The sequence below is a fragment of the Halichoerus grypus genome, chromosome 6 (assembly GCF_964656455.1).
Source record: "Halichoerus grypus chromosome 6, mHalGry1.hap1.1, whole genome shotgun sequence".
NCBI classification, from domain to species: domain Eukaryota; kingdom Metazoa; phylum Chordata; class Mammalia; order Carnivora; family Phocidae; genus Halichoerus; species Halichoerus grypus.
The window spans coordinates 114,612,003-114,631,448 of NC_135717.1; the positions used below are offsets into that span (position 1 = coordinate 114,612,003).

At 41.3% G+C, this 19,446-nt stretch overlaps 1 protein-coding gene across 5 annotated transcripts in view; it reads right to left on the minus strand.

The window, feature by feature from the left end:
* Nucleotides 1-340: 340 nt before the first annotated feature.
* SENP1 (SUMO specific peptidase 1) overlaps nt 341-19,446 on the minus strand; it is a 52,751-nt gene continuing 33,645 nt past the window's right edge. For 4 of the 5 annotated variants that reach the window (XM_036099323.2, XM_036099324.2, XM_036099326.2 and 1 more), the window contains 5 exons: nt 9,022-9,225; nt 7,889-7,968; nt 6,895-6,979; nt 6,270-6,365; nt 3,539-5,341 (listed from right to left, as the gene is read on the minus strand). In XM_036099323.2, coding sequence (XP_035955216.1) covers nt 5,279-5,341; nt 6,270-6,365; nt 6,895-6,979; nt 7,889-7,968; nt 9,022-9,225 — 528 coding nt within the window. In that variant the 3' untranslated portion in view covers nt 3,539-5,278. Of the gene's footprint in view, nt 2,799-3,538; nt 5,342-6,269; nt 6,366-6,894; nt 6,980-7,888; nt 7,969-9,021; nt 9,226-19,446 lie in introns of those variants that run through there. The other variant, XM_078075936.1, reaches the window with a different exon arrangement.

Genomic DNA, 19,446 nt, shown 5'->3' on the forward strand with positions numbered 1-19,446 from the left:
CTGACTGGTGTGTTTGGCTCAGGAGGGCCCTCTGGCCAGCTCCACAGACAGGTCTGGTTTTAAAAAGTGCGAGGGAGCCATGGATTTGCATGTTATTTGCGTTCCAGGCTTCAATTCCAGGTATGTGGAATGAAGTGAATGAATGAACAGTATTCAGGCTCTTGGTTAAGGGGTGGACTCAGGAATCCAGACCACACTGAGGATCCAATCACTGGTCCCACTTGGATCAGGAGACATAGACACAGAGACAGAATAAACAGTCAAAGAGACAGAGAGACAGTCTTAGAGAGACAAACACCACCAAGTCCTTTTTTACCAGGGAGTTTCCAGTCAAAGCAAGAAAGCAAAATCCACAGAATTTATTTTAAATAAATCAACTTTTAAAAACTAGGGAGAGAGTTACACACAGGTAGATAAGCGCAACATCATCCCTGACTTATCTCCACCTCTGTCCCTCCATCATCCACGTCCAGCTTCTAACTGGAGTGTGCACCAGGAGTCGGCCTTCTTGATAAGGTCCCTTACTTGGTGTCTGCCTAGCCTCCAAATTAGTTAGACTCTAAGGTCCTTAAGGACAGGTGGCTTTTATTTCCTTGGTCAAACCATCTTTTCACTCCACCCTCCAGGGCCCCCAAGTCCAGTGCTTAAACACATGCTTATTAAACACCCAGTGTAAGGGGTTCCCCAGAATATCAGATGAGGCAAATGCTCTCCAGGAACTTAGCTCTGGCTAACAGACAAGACACAGGCAGCATGTAAAATGGTCCATTTAAAGGACAAGGCAGAAAGGGACTCAGGCTCAATCTACAACAGCACTGGACATAAAAAAGATGGAGAAGACTAGAAAGGTGTGTGGTTAGAAAAAAAAAAATACTATGATTAGCTCCTTGGGACAGAGATCGAGGCCCGGGAAGGGCATGCTAAACTGCCAAGGAAGATGTTTAAGGGCAGAGTGGAGCATTAGGTTTGGGACCACGAAGGAGGTGCAGCCCCACTGCACGCTGCCATAAGCAGTCCTCCTTCCCCAACCCTTGAAATGCTGTCTTCTCAATCAACGTTTAATGCAGTTACCCCTACTCCTCACTGGCCGGCCAGAGAAGCAGCTTGCACTCCTGGCTTGAAGAAAAAGCACCAAATCATTCACCTGCTCTCTGTGACAACAGGTCTCAGTCCATTCCTGATGTAAAAGACAGATTACAAATATGGAGTTATAACATTTTCTGATTATACGGGCTACAGCTGTCCAGATAAGAGATTTTAAGATAATGTGATCAGGGAAGGCTTCAGGGAGATGGGATTTGGGTGTGTGTGCTCTGTAGGTACTTAAGAAAGAACCAGGAGTAAACTGAATGAGGTGTGTCCAGCAGACTGAAGACTCTGGGCTCCTTGTACATCTCTTTCCCACACTTTCCCTTCCGGACATTGATGTTCTGCAGAGTGGAAGGACAATCTCCAGGAGTCAAGCAGTTGATGGCTACTTGTCATCTGAGAAAGGAGAAGTCAACAGCTATGATCTGTCCCATTAGGGTAAGACTCTGACCTGGGCCTTAATTGTAAAACCAAGCCGTATTAACACTGGCCTTAAACTTGAACTTTGAATCACTACCTTGACCGAATTCTATTCCAAGCAGGATTATGGCCCTCCACATTTCAGAATCTTAGACTCTGACAAGACCCTAGGTATCTGGTCCAACCACTCACAATGAGAATTATTCTTGCCCTATCCCTGACAGCCCAGAGAGGCAGGCTGTACTAATATTATTTCAAGGTTTGTCTTCTGGCTCAAAGTGTTCGAGTTTCTCTTTTCTATCCCACAGGGGATTCATGTGTAAGTTCCCCCTTATCTTAGTGGGTGACCAGCATGACCCCATATACCCTTATGTCCCTCCTCACCTCCAAAGCTGGGAATGATAGTCATGGCCTCTTAATAGAGGTCAGGATTCAGCAAAGGTGAAATAAGGCTCCGGGCTCTAAGGGAAGATGCTGGACTGAGCCTTACACTTTAGGATGAATTCAAAGCTATGGGTAGGTTCCTTCTGGGCAGGGAAATATGGTGACCTTCCCAGGAGCTCAGCATGTAGCCTGAGTCAACGACAGGGCCTAAGAGTCTATATTCCACCTCGCCCTGGCCCATCCAAGTGGAGCAAGGGAGAAGACAAAGTCAAAGTGTCAGTCGTCTATCTCTCTTACTCTGGCAAGACATGTTTGAGAACTGGAGGGATGGCACAGAAGGACCAGAGGCTGAAACATAAAAACAATGGGGTTCTTAAGTGAACCCTCTCCCTCTCCTTAGGCCTTTCATAGGCCACGTAAAACCAGGTGGTGATGGACAGACTACGCGATGCGGTTGCTGGCAGTACTTTTTCAGGTCACGTGTTTCTGCCCCAGGGCACTAAAACTTGGAGCTAACATTGATTGCTAGGGGCAGTGGGTAGAAGATGCTGGCACAATTACAGGAGCTAAAGAAGAGAAGAGTTGATACCACAGAGAAGTATGAAGCGTCTCATATATAGAAGAGCCAATTTCCACAATGTCTCCATGAGGAACAAGGAAAAGTACTCTTACATCCAACCCCAAATGGGACTCCCAGGAGCAATAGTGGGTCCCCAGCAACAAATGGGACAGAACTAACCTCCATGCCTTAGACCATGTATTTTCAAATGTTCTATCTGATTTTCTCCGTACAGGGTCCAGGAGTGATTGGTGGAACTGTAGTTCCTGTTGAAGGCTCTGTATCTAGATAGAGTTCATCAACCCTCAAGTGTTACTTTTTAAGAGGAGGTAGGTGATTATGGGCACTGAACACAGGGAAGAAGGAAAAACAGGAGAAAAGGAAGGCAAGAGGCTTTAGTTTAAAGCAGTTTAACTAAGATACTGGTAGCATGCCCTTGGCCATGGAATGCAGGAACCTCCTTCTCCCCTCCCTGGTCATCAAAACCCACCCTTAAATGAAGGAGAAACTAAGTTCCCAGATGCTAGTCCTAAATTTGTTGGCTAGTTCTCTGGAAAAATGGCCCACTACAGATGTCTACATTTGGTTCCCACTGAGCCACCCTGGGCTACAACCTATGTCTCAGCTTGGTCCACCCATGTAGGGTGGTCTCAGGATCACTAACTTCGCCTTGTACATAAATGCACTGGTTAGAAAGGGGGTCCACGTTCAGACAGGCTCAACAATTCCTTATATATTTTTCAAAGTGCTTTTGTTGCATGTTTCATTTTCTGTTATACATGGCAATAAATATTTGTTGCTTTGGTCTGTACAAAAAGTCTGTGAGGAAGGTAAGACACATGTTGTTATCTAAATGGACAAACAATAAATACAGACACCTATCTTGTTCTGAGTCCCCCCAGATAATAGCAAGAGCACCTGAAAAACTCAGGTCTTTTGACTCATAGTCCAAATCTATGCCATACTGCCACCTTTCCATTTGTCACTGAAATACATTAAGTACCAAGAATCCACGTGCAGGAGTCATACACTGAGCCTGCACACTGTAGCTTTCTAAAAGAGAATGTGAAAGGTCTCAGCAACTCATAAATAGAAAGCTATTTATTTCCTATAGAAAAACACAAGAAAGAAAAAGAGAAAGAAAGAAAGAAAGAAAGAAAGAAAGAAAGAAAGAAAGAAAGAAAGAAAGAAAGAAAGAAAGAAAGAAAGAAAAGAAAGAAAGAAAAAGAACAAACGAACGGTGGTCTTCCCCAAAAAGGCAGGCAGTTATGAAAAAGGTAGGACATCTGGTTGCTGGAGTGGAAACAGTAACATTCAGTTAACAATGGAATATTTAAAAAAAATAGTTTTCTTTTCAAATTGTAACCTGTGGTAAAACATAGAAAAATGTACTAAACAAGCTTGGTATAAAACAGAGTAAAATTTTCAAATAAGCCCAGAGAGAAAGCACAATGTTGGAAAGGATGGGGTACAAGGGAAGAAGAGAAAATATTTCATACAAAACTACCTATTACAATACAGAAAAAAGTATAAAACGTTCCTATTTTGGAACTTAAGTACAAAATGACACTGGCATTGGATCGTTCCACTATCTAGCCTGAGGAGCACTCAGAGGGCGGGGGAGATGCTAGAAAGAACAAAAGGAATAGCAGTTTTTTTAGTCTCAAGTTGATCAGTCCAAATTCCACCCGTTTTCCAGTTGAAAATCTTTGCCTCCCTCTGTAACCTTGACCCCTAAGCCAAAGTTCATCCAGGCCTCAAAATATTGTTAGGAAGTCCACAAACACCCTACACATAGGGGCTGGGATCTGTGCGTGCTAGAGCTAAAGTTGGAAAAAGGAAATAAATCTACAGGCTAAAGCGGTGAACACATTCAGCCTTTTAAAAAAACACATATCCCTGTGAAATATATATATATTTATATATATATATTAAATTCTCTGTGGTTAGAAACCTATTTAGACTAACTAGCCACAGACCAAACTAGACCTGCATTCATCCCATGCTGGAATTTTACACTAAAGACTGAGGTCCTTCTTCTTGGTCAGAAGTCGGCGGCAGTAAAAGTGGTGCCTTTGCTGCTCCACTAAACTGCTCCCTGGGTGGGTCTTCTCTGTATCATGTGTTGTGAGCACATGCGAACCCCTGCTTTAAGGAAAGGCCTGCCTGGGACTTTGGCCCCCCCCCCCTCCCCCGGGCTCATGCGTTCTGCCTCAGGCTGGGAGGAAGCTACAGACGCCAACACAGCCCTGCACAGAAGCAGGCGGGTCTCACAGAGAGGCATGTAAATAGGGAAGTCCCGGAGAAGGGACTGCAGCGTGTGACCCCAAGTCCAGTTTACAGTCACTTTCCTGACAACACATCGTGAAAATCCTGCATGTATGTGTGCGTGTATATGCTGGTGGTTTTCATCCCTACCTTTTTGCCCATGCCCTTTCCTACCTCTTAGTAAGGCCTAACAACAAGAGTTTATATGGAACCAAGAGTCTGTCCAAGCTTCTCTCGGCCCCCGAATTAGGGACTGAGTGAGGCTGGAGCCCTTTGAAAACAAGATGGCAGAACTGAAGAAGTGAAAAGCAGTCTCTCTCTTCAGCTTAGGGATGTCCCTCACCCCTTTCACAGCACCAAAGTTTCTTTGCAAAAATAGTATCTGAGATACAAAAGGAAAGGCAGATGTGCTTGTGAATGCATCTCGCCAGGGCCTGGTCCAGGATCAAGGGCTTTACAAGAACAGAGGGGTGGGAGCAGCTGTTTCCAAGGTCTCTGGCTGTAGACAACAAAGAGCTGGTCCCCCACAAGGTCAGTGTCGGCTAACTGAGACAGTCTTCACAAAAGCTTTCGGTGGAGAATCTCCCAGACCATCCGCTTCCGGAAGTATGGCATGTGTTGCTGTAGGGACACAGAGATACCCTTAATTTTTTCACTGCTTTTATCCAGACCCAACACTCCTTTCCTTCTCAAGGTTTTCAGTTAAAATAGCTTCAGTTGCATTTCTGGTCTTTTAAATTGCTCAATTCTTGATTACATGTAATTTTTTTCTATTGCTATCTCTACTGCTATTTTCTCTTGTTGTAGCCTTACAAACTTTACTGGGCATCACCAGGAGTCCCCAGGCTACACCCAAATGTCTCCAAGAATTTTGAGGATGGTGTCTACCAAGTCCTCTATGTTGAACTTTTAAGACGATAGGAGATCTAAGGCCTGAAAATCAAAAACTTACTTTTAGGGGAAGAGTTATAGAACTGCAAGAGTCAGCTCTACCGAAGGGCTATGGTGGAAAAGCCTGGTAAAGCCATTAATTTAAAGTACAGGACACAAACCATAATCTCCAGTCTCAATCCACTTTGGTGTCTGAAGGACCACCTGGACAGAAATGAACAGTCACAAACTAAGAGGAGACTGATGAGCTGCATCAAGGGAGGGGCAGGGGAGGAGGGCAGCAGGACAAACTACACTAGGAGTTCAAGCTGTAGCCTGTGCCAAAACCTGACTGCTAACCAGAGGAAGAGAAAATGAAGAAAACTGGCTCTGGTCCCAGTTCCCTGTTTCTTACAGGCTTTGAGGTAGGTGGGGGGAGAGGGGCAGAGAAGAAGGCTCTGCTAATGACCAGGATTCCTTGACTGTAGCATGTGATGTAAGGGAACCCAGCATGTGGCCTATCACTATCCTTTTTCTTGTGATGTGGTCTATGTGGTAACCACCAGTGTTATGGGCCACAGGCAGAGTTCGCTAGGCAGAGCAGGTGGAGGAAAAAACATCTATCGGGCAGCCTAGAGACAGGGTGGTCCCAGGGCTCCTTCCCGAAGGCTCAGCTCACCTGTGTGAAGTTGATTGGTCTGTCTTTGGTAATGCAGTCAGCATATTTGCAAGCAAACATGCCACAGTCACTTCCATTCATCTGCTGTGGAATTTCCTGAAAGATCAAAAATAACAAAAAGGTGACATGTTTCCAAGCTTCCTTCCTTCATATTAGATTAGAAATAAGAACCAAAGGATATAAATGTTACAGGTTTCCCTGAATTTTGAAGAGGTGACCCTAAGTCCCTCACCCAGAACAACACAGGCTCAGAGAAAAAAAATACAGCATCTCAGTCAGGTCTTCATATTAATATTAATCTTCGCATCAGGAGACTATCTTAGACTTCCATGACACCTAAAGATATAAAGACAAGTCCCTCCCATAACGGCCAATCAGCAACCATTTCCCACAGGAGTGAAAAGCTCAGTAAAATAGCTGGGCATTCAGAAAACCTCGTTCTACATAAGAAACACATGACCAGTTTTCCCACAGACAGAGCTTACTCTATCTTCCCGTGAGGAACCAAACAACCAAGCTGAAGTCAGGCTAGACACTAAGAAGGTCCCTGGGAATCAAGCAATAAAACCCTATCCTTCCCAAATACCCTAGTATCAGGATTTCCACCTGATGAGATGAAATGTACCTGGCTTTTCTTGCTGAAGAGCTGCCAGCCATTGGTGTCAAACTCTTTCCTTTTCTTATCAATGCTTTCTTGCTTCAGGTATTGCCTAAAGGTATTGGGAGAGAAGGAGATGAGCTGTGGGGACACTGATGACAGCTGCCACCCTACGAATGAGGTTAACAATCCTTAGGAAGGGTTTGCATCTGCACTTCTGAGGAAGACAGTATATAATGCTGGGCGGGGAAATCTTTGGGCTGCTAAGCTTCCCCTGCAGCTCCCATAATTCATGCCCATCCTGTCAACCCAAGAGAAACAGGACCTCTGCCTCTGACACCCAGGTTCCTTCTACCTATTGTTCCTCCTGAGGAATGAGGTTTGATTCTTTTCCTTGGTTTATATGGTCCTTCAGAACTCGACCACATGGAAGAAGGTTTCTCTAGCAATATCAAGGCAGTTATTCACTATTTATAGTCTTGATTCTCCTGTGTGAAAATTCAATCCAAATCACAATTTGATGAGTGCATACCTCATACAGAGCACTCTTCTTAAGTGCAAACTGTTCGCCTCCTCCTGGCCACCAGAATGGTATAGTGGTACAGTGAGGAATAGGCATTTTGGAAAGACAAACAGATGGGGTATAAGATTTGCATTCTGGTTCCCAGTTGAGCCACTAACTAGTAGGACCTGAGCATATCAAAGTCACCTCTGTGGGTCTTGGGTCCTTCAGCTGAAAAATTAGGGAGGTTGGATTAGATGACTTCTAAGTAGTTTCTGTATTATATGTACATATTGACTCATTCGTTATTTTAGTGCACTGGGACAACAGTTGTCCCCATGAGGGCATCTTTCTGGTATTGTTATATTATTAGTAAACTTTACTTACTCAGACATAAAATATCCATTCTTACCTCAGTGTGAAGATTTCCTTTATTAATCATAATCACTCCACTAAAGGTATCAAAGAACACAACATACACCCAACACCAAACTCTTTTGTTCTCAAGTCCCTACTTACAGGAGGATCCTGCAGGCTTCATTGTTTATCCCACCCATAGAGTCGTAATAGGTAATATTCTTCTTTCGAAAGTCCACAACCTGGGAATAAAAAAAATCCGTGTGTTCATAAAATAAGAAAAACAGTTTCTCAGCTTTCACTTCCCTGGAACTTGGAACCTTTTTTTTTTGTTTAAGATTTTATTTATTTATTTGACAGAGAGAGACACAGCGAGAGAGGGAACACAAGCAGGGGGAGTGGGAGAGGGAGAAGCAGGCTTCCCTTGGAACAGGGAGCCCGATACGGGGCTCGATCCCAGGACCCTGGGATCATGACCTGAGCCAAAGGCAGACGCTTAACAACTGAGCCACCCAGGCGCCCCAAACTTGGAACCTTTTGCCAGATTCCCTGTGAAATCATGACAAGTTTGACTGATACTTTGCATTATACCATGCTTAAACTGCAGAGGAAAGAACAAGGGGTTTATTTACATAGTACTATCATGGCCTCATTAATGGCCCTGAAATCTTTTTCTAGTATTTAGGTTCTCCATCTGCCATGTGGGCAACAGTGAAGACACACATGCTCTTCAGAGACTGCAAGATGAATGAGATCATTTCCACAGGGTTTCAGAAAGATGGCAAAATATTCCGCATTTTGTTTCTTTATGTGGAGAATTTCTCTTTGGCTTTATGCTTTTCAAATATAATTCAAAATAGATTGTGATAGAACTTTTATATTCTTATTAATATATTAAATGAATGTATCCATGTTCTCAAAGAGTCATAAAAAATATTAAACTATCAAGTATGCAAGGCAAATCATAATTGGGCAGAAAATAAGTCACAGAATCTGAGTTGGCAGGATCATTAATTAAGTCACTTTTTCACCCCATGCCTTGCCTTGAGACTGTTTAGCCTTACAGCTCCCTTCTAAATATTTCCAGAAAAGGAAATTCCACAACTTTCTTCAAAGTCTAAGTATCTCCCGCTCTTGACAGGAAGTTCACTGATCTATCCAATTTTTAGCCAACGAAATACTATTCTTTCTCACAATCATCCAGTGAAAATGTAGAATTACTACTCACTACTCTGTATTGTCTAAAATTCTGTAGATTTCTTTTAAATTTGATTAAAAGTAAGAGAGGTACTCACAGCAAGACACCAGTGCACTCCCAGGTGAATGGGCACCAAAAGAATGTCAACAGAAAATACATCCACTTTCTTTGTCCAACGTTTCACTGCCTGATAACCAGCCGTTTTTAACTTAGTGAAAAAAAAGGTATTAAATGCATGCACACTTGGCAATCCCTTCTCTTTACTTCGCTCCATCAACATATTCATGTAGAAATTGATTATCTGTGGGAAGAAATTAAATGTATTAAAAGATACTCAGTCCTTCCAAAAGAGTTGTGTCGTATGAAGGAAAAGCAGTGGCTGTGTTGCACAGCATATGTTATTGTTTCCTTATCACCCCAAAGCCTCATGCCCCTACATCAAGTTCTGGAGGCTTGAGGTGCTTGTAAACAGTGAACACAGAAAAAGCTGATATAGTTCCAGCTCTAGCTCTACAGATCTACAGATATCTTATGGGGTTGAGGATCCATATGGGTGCATGCTCGTCTGATCTGCAGAAGACTAAGGATTAGGTCCAAACATGAGGAGGAGGAGGAAGGGGTGCTAGAAGGCAAGACTTAGAGAAAAGGAAAGGAAGGAGCCAAGCAGTTTGACAGACACAGTAGAGGTACTTTAATCTACTGGGACTGGGTGAGCAACTGAAATAAATCCTGAGCTCACAGTCTAGTGTAATAAAGCGAAGACCAACAGTTCAGTTCTTATATGTGGGTCACCTGGTTGTGCACAGACGGAAAACTGTTCCATGACTAAAGACTGCCTTTTCAGCCTAATAAGTTGGCTTGCATTGGTGACCGGCTCTGGTCTCAAGTAGAACTGAGTGACAGGATAAACCATCAACTGTACTAGAAAAAACACCTCTCAACTGACTAGCAGCTCAGCACTGTCATCTCTGCAGAGGCAGACATGGATGTTGTATAAAAACCTACATTACATGAGACCTGAAAGTCCAGTCATAAACATGAAGGGTCAAGTTTTCCTCCAGAATCCATATGGTTAGCTTTCTCATTTTTGTTGATTCCATATATGCTTCCAATATCAAGTATGAGTCTAAGAAATTTAAACACTTAACACGGAAGATACAGGATTCTTCCCGTAAACGAAACAATGTATGCTCTAATAGTGACTATGTTGACTATGGTTCCCTTTAGGTCTCGGACTCCTTCGCACTAAAGCTTGACAGTTACTGGGCCGGAAGTTACCGCATACTTACTTCATGTGGCCAGCTGAGGCCAGGCCAGTGTCTGTCAACTGCAAGGAATGAATGGGCTAACTGATCCACAGCCTGGAAATATGACTAAGAAAACAGGCACATTTTTCAGAATGCTTTTTGGGGAATGGGAAAACGCCCCTGTCCTTTGACAAATATTTACACACTAGGATGCCAGAGCAGTGAGCTACTGCCCAACAGTAGGCAGCTACATACTGGGTAGGCAGCAGGGAACACTGCCAGGAACACACCGAAACATGGTCGAGACTAGAGAAAGGGCCTATAGATGAGGATGCCTCGGCAGTTGCAGGGAAACCACACTCGCCATGAAGCAGAGCTCTGAGGGTGGGGGTTGAGGGGTAGACTAGGATTGAAGAAAGACACTGTTCTGCCTGCACCTCTGAAGACTGAGCAAGAGGCCCAGCAGGTCCAGAGGACTTGGGTTGTGGCTGATCCTCTGCCTAGTGTGATGCCCAACAGATAACTGGGCTCAGTTATTTTAAATAATAGTGAATCAAAACATAATTAGGGTCACAGATTTCTCAAACTGAGGTTTTCAATCTAACTCTGTCCCCAAGGATAATGGTGCCAAAGGACGATTCTAGGCTTGTGCAAGGCAGCCAGGAATGCAGGAAGACCTGCCCAAAAAGCACAGATTTCTAGGCTATAAAACTACATTCTCTAGTGAGAGAAAAACTGCAAGAAGGGATTGATTCCTCTGGTATTCTACTCATCCCACAATATTAGCCATGTTATGAGGCTAAACCCTTTAATCCAAGGGGTGAAGTGAACAGGCAGATGACCTATCAGTCACTGTAAGCCAAACCTTCCATGGGGCAAACAAAAGTCATACACTGTAAAAGGCAATACGGACTCAAGCAGAAAGTGGAAAGAATCAGGCAGAAAGATAAAGACAGCCAAGCACATGAAAGCCATGGAGATGTATCTCCTTTAGGTGCCCTTCAGAGGGGCATCACCTTTGGGATCATTACCCTGAAGTAAAAAAAGATGACATAAATGAGTATCATGCTACCCATGATTTTCCTGTTTTAGGAGGAAAGAGTTCCAGAAGCCAACAAAGTGAGACTTACACAGCCCGGCTTGTTTGGTTTCTTATTTTTATGTTTTTATTTTGAGAGTGTGGACTATAAAGCTAAAGACCAACCCAGCTTAAGGAGAACGGAGACCTGATGAACAGGATACACATTATCTATTTCCTTTGAGAATCCCTCTTCCATCGCTTTAGTTCTGCCTCCAACCAAGGTTTCTCCACTGCCAGGGAAATGGCCTCCTCCAAAGTCAGCTTGTTAATTAGCTCTAAGGAGTGATCTGGGCTCTTTTTCATTTCCTCCATATCCCAGTAGGAGGGAGCTTGGTGGCCTCAATGTTCTCCCCATTAGCTGAGGATGTACAATCTGACATCTGAGGCAGAACCCAGATCCCAGTTTCCTCAGTTTTGCAGCTATTACTCTGTCCAAATGAGGAAAATTGCCATAGTTCGACCAAGACAGTCCTACCAAAAAAACAAGCTAGGAGTTAAGAGAACAAAAAGTATCGTACATGTCATCTCACAGAGGAGAGCTGAAGATGAAGGAAAAAGACATGAGAGAAGGGATCACAGTGCTTAAGATGAAAGAGAAGCAGTGACAGGCATTTGCTTGTATTTTGTGAAGACAAGGGTCCCTCCTCCCACAGGGAGAGCCTTTCTGCACACAAGACTCTCTTAGCTCCAAAAGATCTTAAATTCCCCTTCAAATAGGGGGCTAAAAGTAGTCAGTCAGCCCTGTGCTACTGTTTGTCTTGCCAATATACCAGCATCTGGGGACAACTGCCAGTGTTGGTCCACCTGTCCCTCTTTCTGGGGCCCACACTTGTCTGTCAGCTTTGCCGCAGCTCCAGGGCCTCAGGAGCTGCCCTTCCTGCTGCCTTCACAGCCTTGGCCATGAGCGCCTGCTTGTCTATGCAGTGCTTTTTTGGGGGGGGGCGGAGGGGGGAGACTGTTGTTTATAGTGTCTTGTTCCTCTGTGATTGTATTTGAAGAGCTGCCAGGCTGAAGCTGGAAAAGCTTCTCTTTAAAAGAAAAGCCTACAACGTTTTTAAACTAAGGACTCAGTCCTTTTCCTGTATGTTACCACAATGACATAAATGACCACTGCTATTTGTATCTTCCTTCTCACCCAGTAAACCGGCCAAACTATTGTCTTCTCATCCTTTTAGAAGTAAAATATCTCACTAACAGTAAAATCTTAACTTTTAACCTTTCCCGATTTTACACTCTGAACCTTTATTTTTTTTAAAGATTTATTTTTATTTTATTTGAGAGAGAGAGAGAAAAAGAGGAGAGCGTGCACACGAATGGGGGGAGGGGCAGAGGGAGGGAATCTTCAAAAGACTCCCTGCTGAGCGTGGAGCCTGATGCCGCTACTGGATCTCAGAGCCCTGAGATCACCAACCTGAGCCAAAACCAAGAAATCAGACTCTTAACCGACTGAGCCACCCAGGTGCCCCTAAACCTACCTTTCTAATTGGCTCTGGGGAAAAAAAATGTTCTGAAAGTCATGGGTATAACAGTTCTCCTAAGTAGAAACCAAGACAAGTTTCGGGGGGGGGGAAGCCATTTTTCCTGTTTTACTTCTCTATGTTTTCACCTTAACCTCCCTGTTCTGATTTTTAAATTAAATCTATCCTTGTTGACCACAAAGCCCAAAAGACCAGCCAAGCAACAGCACTTAAATACTAGGAGTCAGAAGATCATTCATTCCTAAGATCTAACCTAATTAATATAGAAGGTAGACTTCAGGTAAGTTCTATGTATTGCATCTCTCACTGTGAACATGTCCCCGGGATTCTTCTCACATGCAAATTCAAGTATCAAATTATCAGAATCACTGCTAAAGTTTTAGACAAAGACAGGCAGGCAACACCTATTTTTATGGAGTTGTGACAACTGTAACTACTATTCTCCCTGTGACCCTGCATAAATCCCTGATTTATCAAAAGGACTGGTTCTGTTAAGAAACACTTTAAAGAGGTAACTATAATGATGTGGAATCTACCAGTGAGTCATGTTAGAAACACTAAAATTTCCATTGTGATCATTTTATTCGACATGTAAGAGTGCATTGCATATGGTAGACACATCATATTCACTTAACTAATTTATCTCATTTTGCCTAGTTTTCCCCCCCTTCTTATGGAATCAGTTTTTATTCCCTAAAGAAAACTTATTCCCTTTGCTAGGCTTGTCTAGTTGGGCTTAATGTTCTGCAAGCTGTTTCCTCTCTTCACTGAGCATTACTTAAATTTAATGGCTCCCTGGAAACAACCAGAAAGCTATGACCACTACCAATTCCCCATTTCCACTTTTATTATGAAAGAATGCTAGACAGAGTTATGTGCTCTGATTTCAGATGCTGATTCCACAATAAAAATCAGATGACCTTGGTATATCCGTTATTAAGTCTTCATACTTCCCCACTATCAATCAAGTAAGAATACCTTCTCTATACACAAAGCTATTGTGATGCAGAATAGCTGAAAGACACCTCTTTCCTTTCAGAGATGAGACTTACAAAATTGGTAACTGGTCTGCCTGGTTAGCTTGGTCATCAGTGTAGTCAGTCTGCTAATAGAGATTCCACTTTATTTCCTCCTGCATGCCCTCACTCCCCACATATGCTATTAGTCTCTTCCTTACGGTGTTTCCCTAACTAGGAAAAAGTCAGAAATACAGTATTCCAACAGTCTAATGTTTTTTTGCATTTTGGAAACAACTGACAATAATTAACAAGGGTTTGCAAAATAAAACAAAAGACATGTCTGCTTGCGATTTTCCCAATGCATCCATGTAAATTAGTAGTAAGGTATGACACGAAGGACAGAGTCCTGGAGGGAAAATGAAGAGACTGGAAGTACAGCATCATCCTGTTTCTCCACATGGGACGGGGCACATTTAGTGCTGTCCAGAGGAGGAAGTGTTTCCTGCCCACAAGATCCATCTACCTACTCTGGCTTTCTATATCCTTAATGATTTTCTATTTCTCCTACTGATTGTTGAGAAAGGGTTGGAATCTCCAACGATAATTATAGATTTGTCTATTTTTCCTTTCAGTTCTATAAGTTTTGCTTCATATATTTTGAAATTTCTCTTACTAGGTATGTACATATCTAGGTTAAGTCCTCTTGAAGAACTTATCCCTTTCAAAATGTCTGTCACTGGTAATATTCTTTGCTCTAAAATCTACTTGGTATGATACTAATATAGTTACTTCATCTTTCTCTTGATTCGTTTTTGCATAGTATATTTTTTCTATCCTTTTACTTTTAAACTATCTGTGTCTTCACATTTAAAATGGGTTTCTTGGGGAGTCAGGCTGGCTCAGTCAGAAGAACATGCAACTCTTGATCTCAGGGTCCTGAGTTTGAGCTCCATGTTGGGTGTAGAGATTACTAAAATAAATAAATAAATAAATGGGAAAAAACCCAGGAAATTTCTAAGTAAATTAAATTAAATGGGTTTCTTGTAGACAAATTTTTTCTTACCCAATCTGACAAGCTCTGCCTTTTAACTGGATGTTTAATCTATACTGTCCAATATGGTAGCCATTAGTTGAATGTTGACTACTGAGCACTACATTTTTAAAGAAAAGGTAAGATATCCCTTTAATAAAATTTTAATGTTTATTACATGCCCAAATGACATATTTTATATATTACTGTGTTAAGTAAAATATATTATTAAAATTAATTTTACTGGGGTAACTGGGTGGCTCAGTCTGTTAAGTGTTTGCCTTAGGCTCAGGTTGTGATCCTGGGGTTCTGGGATTGAGCCCCACGTCAGGCTCCCTGCTCAGTGGGGAGTCTGCTTCTCCCTCTCCCTCTGCCACTCCCCCCACTTGTGCTCTCTCAAAAAAATAAATAAAAATTTTTTAAAAATTAATTTTACCTGTTCCTTTTTACTTTTCTCAATATGACTACTAGAAAATTTAAAATTACCTATGTGGCTCACATTATATTTCTATTGCGCATGCTGGGTTAGATCGTTTACATTTAATGTGATTATTGATATTGATGGGTTTAAATCTACCATCATGCTTTTTTCCCATTTGTCCCATCTGTTCTTTGTATCTTTTTTCTTCTTTTCCTGCCTTCCTTTGGATTTTTTTTCCCATTTTATCTTCATTATTTGCCTATTAACTATACCTCTTTTATTTTTACGTTTTAGTGGTTGCTCCAGGGTTTATAATATAGGTCTTTACCTTATGACAGTCTATCTTCACATAACATTATACCACTTCATGTACTGTGTTAGAGTACTATGTTCTTCCACTTTCCCCCTCTTCTGTTATGATTGTCATATTTTACATTATAAACCCCACAATACATTTCTGCTTTAACTAGTCAATTGTCTTACAGAGATATTAAAAAATGAGAGCATTTCCACTGCTCTTCATTGTGTAGACTGAAATTTCCACCTCATTGTTTCCTTCTGCCTGAAGAATATCCTTTAATATTTCTTATAATACAGATCTGCTGGTGGTGCATTCTCTCAGCATTTGTCTGAAAAAAAGTATTTTTTGAAAGATACATTTGCTGCATATAGAATATAAGTTGACAAGGTTTTTTTTTTTTTTCTCCCTTCAGTACCTTAAAAATATAGCTACACTGTCTTCTGGCCTACATGTATTTCTGTCTTGTATTCCTCTAGGACATAATGTGTCTCTTTTCCTCTGGTTGCTTTTATTATTTTTCTTTTTATCACTGATTTTCAGCAACTTGATTATTATACTTTTTAGTGTGGTGTCTCTTCTACTTGGGGTATGCTGAATTTCTTGGATCTGTCAGTCTAAGTTTCCAAATTTGGAAAATCTACCATTATTTCTTCAAACGTTTTTTTCTGATACCACTTACACTTCACTTTTCCTTCTGAGACTCTAATTACATGCTCAGAATGCTTGATATTGTCCCACAGCTTACATATACTCACCTTTCTTCTGTTTCATTTGGATGGTTCCTATTGCTGTATCTTCTAGTTCACTAGTTTTTTTCTTCTCTAGTGCCCAATATACTGTTAATCCTACCTCATGTATTTTTCATTTCAGAAACTGTTTTTCATCCCTTAGAAGTTCAATTTGGACATCTTCCATTTTTACATCTTCCATTTTTCTCATCATCATGTCAATTTTCCTCTAAATTCCTGAACATATGGGATGTGTTTATAATATCTGTTTTAATAGCCTGCCAATGTATGCTAGTTCTGTCATTTTTGTCATTTCTGGGTATTTGTTTTTTCCCTTGTAATAAGTTGCATTTTCCTTTCACCTTGCATGCCTGGTAATATTTGAATAGATGCTGGACACTGTGATTTCATGTTATTGGGTTTTGTTATTAGAATATGTTTGTATTCCTTTAAATATCATTGGGCTTTTGTTCTGTGATATAGTTAAATCACTTGACTCAGTTTCAAGCTTTCAAGATTTGTATTTAACTTTGCTATCACAGGTCCAGAGTGGCCTTTATTCTAGGGCCAGCTTGGCCCCACTCCTGAGGTAATATCTTTTTGAGGCCTCTCTTCAATACCACATGATTTTTCTACTCTAACTGGTTGGAATAGGACTACTGTAAGCACCTGTGCTAGCTCTGAGCTTTGTTCTGATTCCTTCTTTCTGGTGGTTCTTTCTCCAGCCTCTGGTAGTTTCTTCCTATCTATGTACACATTGGTGCTCAATCAAAGATTTGAGGGAGCCTCTACACATCTCTGGAGCTTTCTCTTTGTGCAGCAACCTTCCCTTCAGTATTTTACCTCACAAATCTTAGCCACTTTCACCTCTCTGAACTCTGGACCATGTCTCCTCCACTGAGCAAGACTGTCAGTCACTGCCATGTTCTACCAGCTCTCTACCCTCAACATATCACCCTAGTGAGGTGGGATATCATCAGCTCATCCCATTCATTTTCCTTCTGTCAGGGATCTCTGTTATTCACTGTCTGAAAATTGTTGTTTCATGTTTTCTTTAGTTTTCTAGTTAAGCTGAAAGGGTAAACCTGATCCATTTTATTCTATCATGACCAGAAACAGAAGTCAGATCCATTTCCTTGTATGCCTAAGTAATTTCCATATATTTTTTAAATTTATCTGGTGCCTTATAAAACAACACTTAGGCCCTCTAAGAATAGAACAGGCCATAAAGCAGAATCATCATGCCACTGGATCACAGAAGTTATCTAATGCAATTGTCAGGAATCAATAAATAATTTTTAGTGCTGACATCCATTTAAAAATATCTCCTTTTTGTTTCTTGATTGTGATTTTCAATCTACTTTTGCAACTAATTCCTCCTCTCTTTAACCCTGGCCTCCTGCCTTTAATTAGGTATTTCTATTAATAACTAATCACCAGACCTAGTAGAGAAATCCCAATCTATAACATCCTTGGTGTTATCAGCATTCCAGACTCCTTTTGTATTCTTTACAAAGACAGCCAATTCCCACATTCCATTTCTGAGAAGTATCATTTTTGTACAGTAAGTTAAAAACGTCAGTCCTATCAATCATTAGTCCTTTAAAGCTATACAGAATCTATTCATCTATACATAAATCCATTCATGAAAACATGTTTGAAAGCCTATTTTATAAACAAGCAATGCAGCCTACTCTTTTAGGAAAGAGACAAGAGAAAGGGTAGCCTAATGGCTTTCTGCACATATTCCAAATATAGGACTTCTGAATTTTATTTTCCTTATAAACTAAATCTGATCCCTTTCACTTCCAGGATCTTATATTCCTTGTCTATAAAATGGTAAGAATAATATGCCAGTCACCTTATTTTGGAGAAAGATTTAAAAGCAGCTTATAAAACTGATAGGAGATACAGAAAGAAAAGAAATGGTTATTAATGAAAATATCTATTTAAGGGAAGAACAGGATTAAAGAGAGCACAAAATACTTGCAAAAGATGACTCAGAATTCACAACTGAGAAAAAGAATTATGTATTTTTAAATGAATATGAATACTTGAGGATATCTACTAACTCCTCATCAGAATGTTAGCTTCCCAAAGACAGTAACTTTGTTTTTTTTTTTTTTTTTTTTTTTTAAAAAGATTTTTTATTTATTCATTTGTCAGAGAGAGAGAGAGAGCACAGCAGAGGGAGAAGCAGGCTCCCTGCTGAGCAAGGAGCTCGATGCGGGACTCGATCCCAGGACCCTGGGATCATGACCTGAGCCAAAGGCAGATGCTTAACCGACTAAGCCACCCCGGTGTCCCCCAAAGACAGTAACTTTGAAAGCCTGAGAAGTACAGTACTTTGAAAATGGTGCTTTCCAAAACAGTTATCATCACGGACATGTGAATTGGTACCTGCTTTCAAGGTTAACATTCTAAACTCAGAACACAAGCAATTCCCACAAAAGTTATGGGTAGGTGTGGTAGAGATAAAGTAGAAAAGGAATCTTTCCTTCTCCTCGACTTTTCTGAATAATGTAATTTCCATGAACTTTGCTTGCTAAAAATCCAATCTTTGATGGGCCAAGGGAATGGAAAACATATCCTGATGAATGCTGCCTCTGTAAGGGATCTCACCAAGGTAACTGCCACAGTAAACAGCAGGGACTCAGCTCATACCCTACTCATTGCTGCCCTCTAGGAGGCTCTGCATAATTTACAATGAATGGGCTACAATCACTATAGAATAACTGATCCCTTCCCATTTAGCAGTGGCAGGCAGAAACTGGCAAGAAACCACAGATTAATGTCTTCAAATCAAAAACATTTAATTGATGGATACTTTTGACTGCCCTTGATTTCCATTTTGCACTTTGATCTAGTGAACTTTTTTTTTTCCTGTTATGTGATCCAATGTTCTAATATCACTATTCTGAGCCAAAAGAAGCAAGGGTGATTTCCCCTAATGCAAGACAGTATCAAACCATACCTTCCTTACCATTCTTGGTCAAAGATATTATTCAGGGAATGATGAACTTCTGAAACCTATAATTTATTTTATTTTATTTTTTAAGAGTTTATTTATTTATTTGACAGTAAGCAAACACAAACAGAGGGAGCAGCAGAGGGAGAGGAAGAAGCAGGCTCCCCACTGAGCAGGGAACCTGATGTGGGGCTCAGTCCCAGGACCCTGAGATCATGACCTGAGCCGAAGACAGCTGCTTAACCAACTGAGCCACCCAGGCACCCCTGAAATCTATATTTTAGAAGCTGATCAGTGGCAAAGAGAATG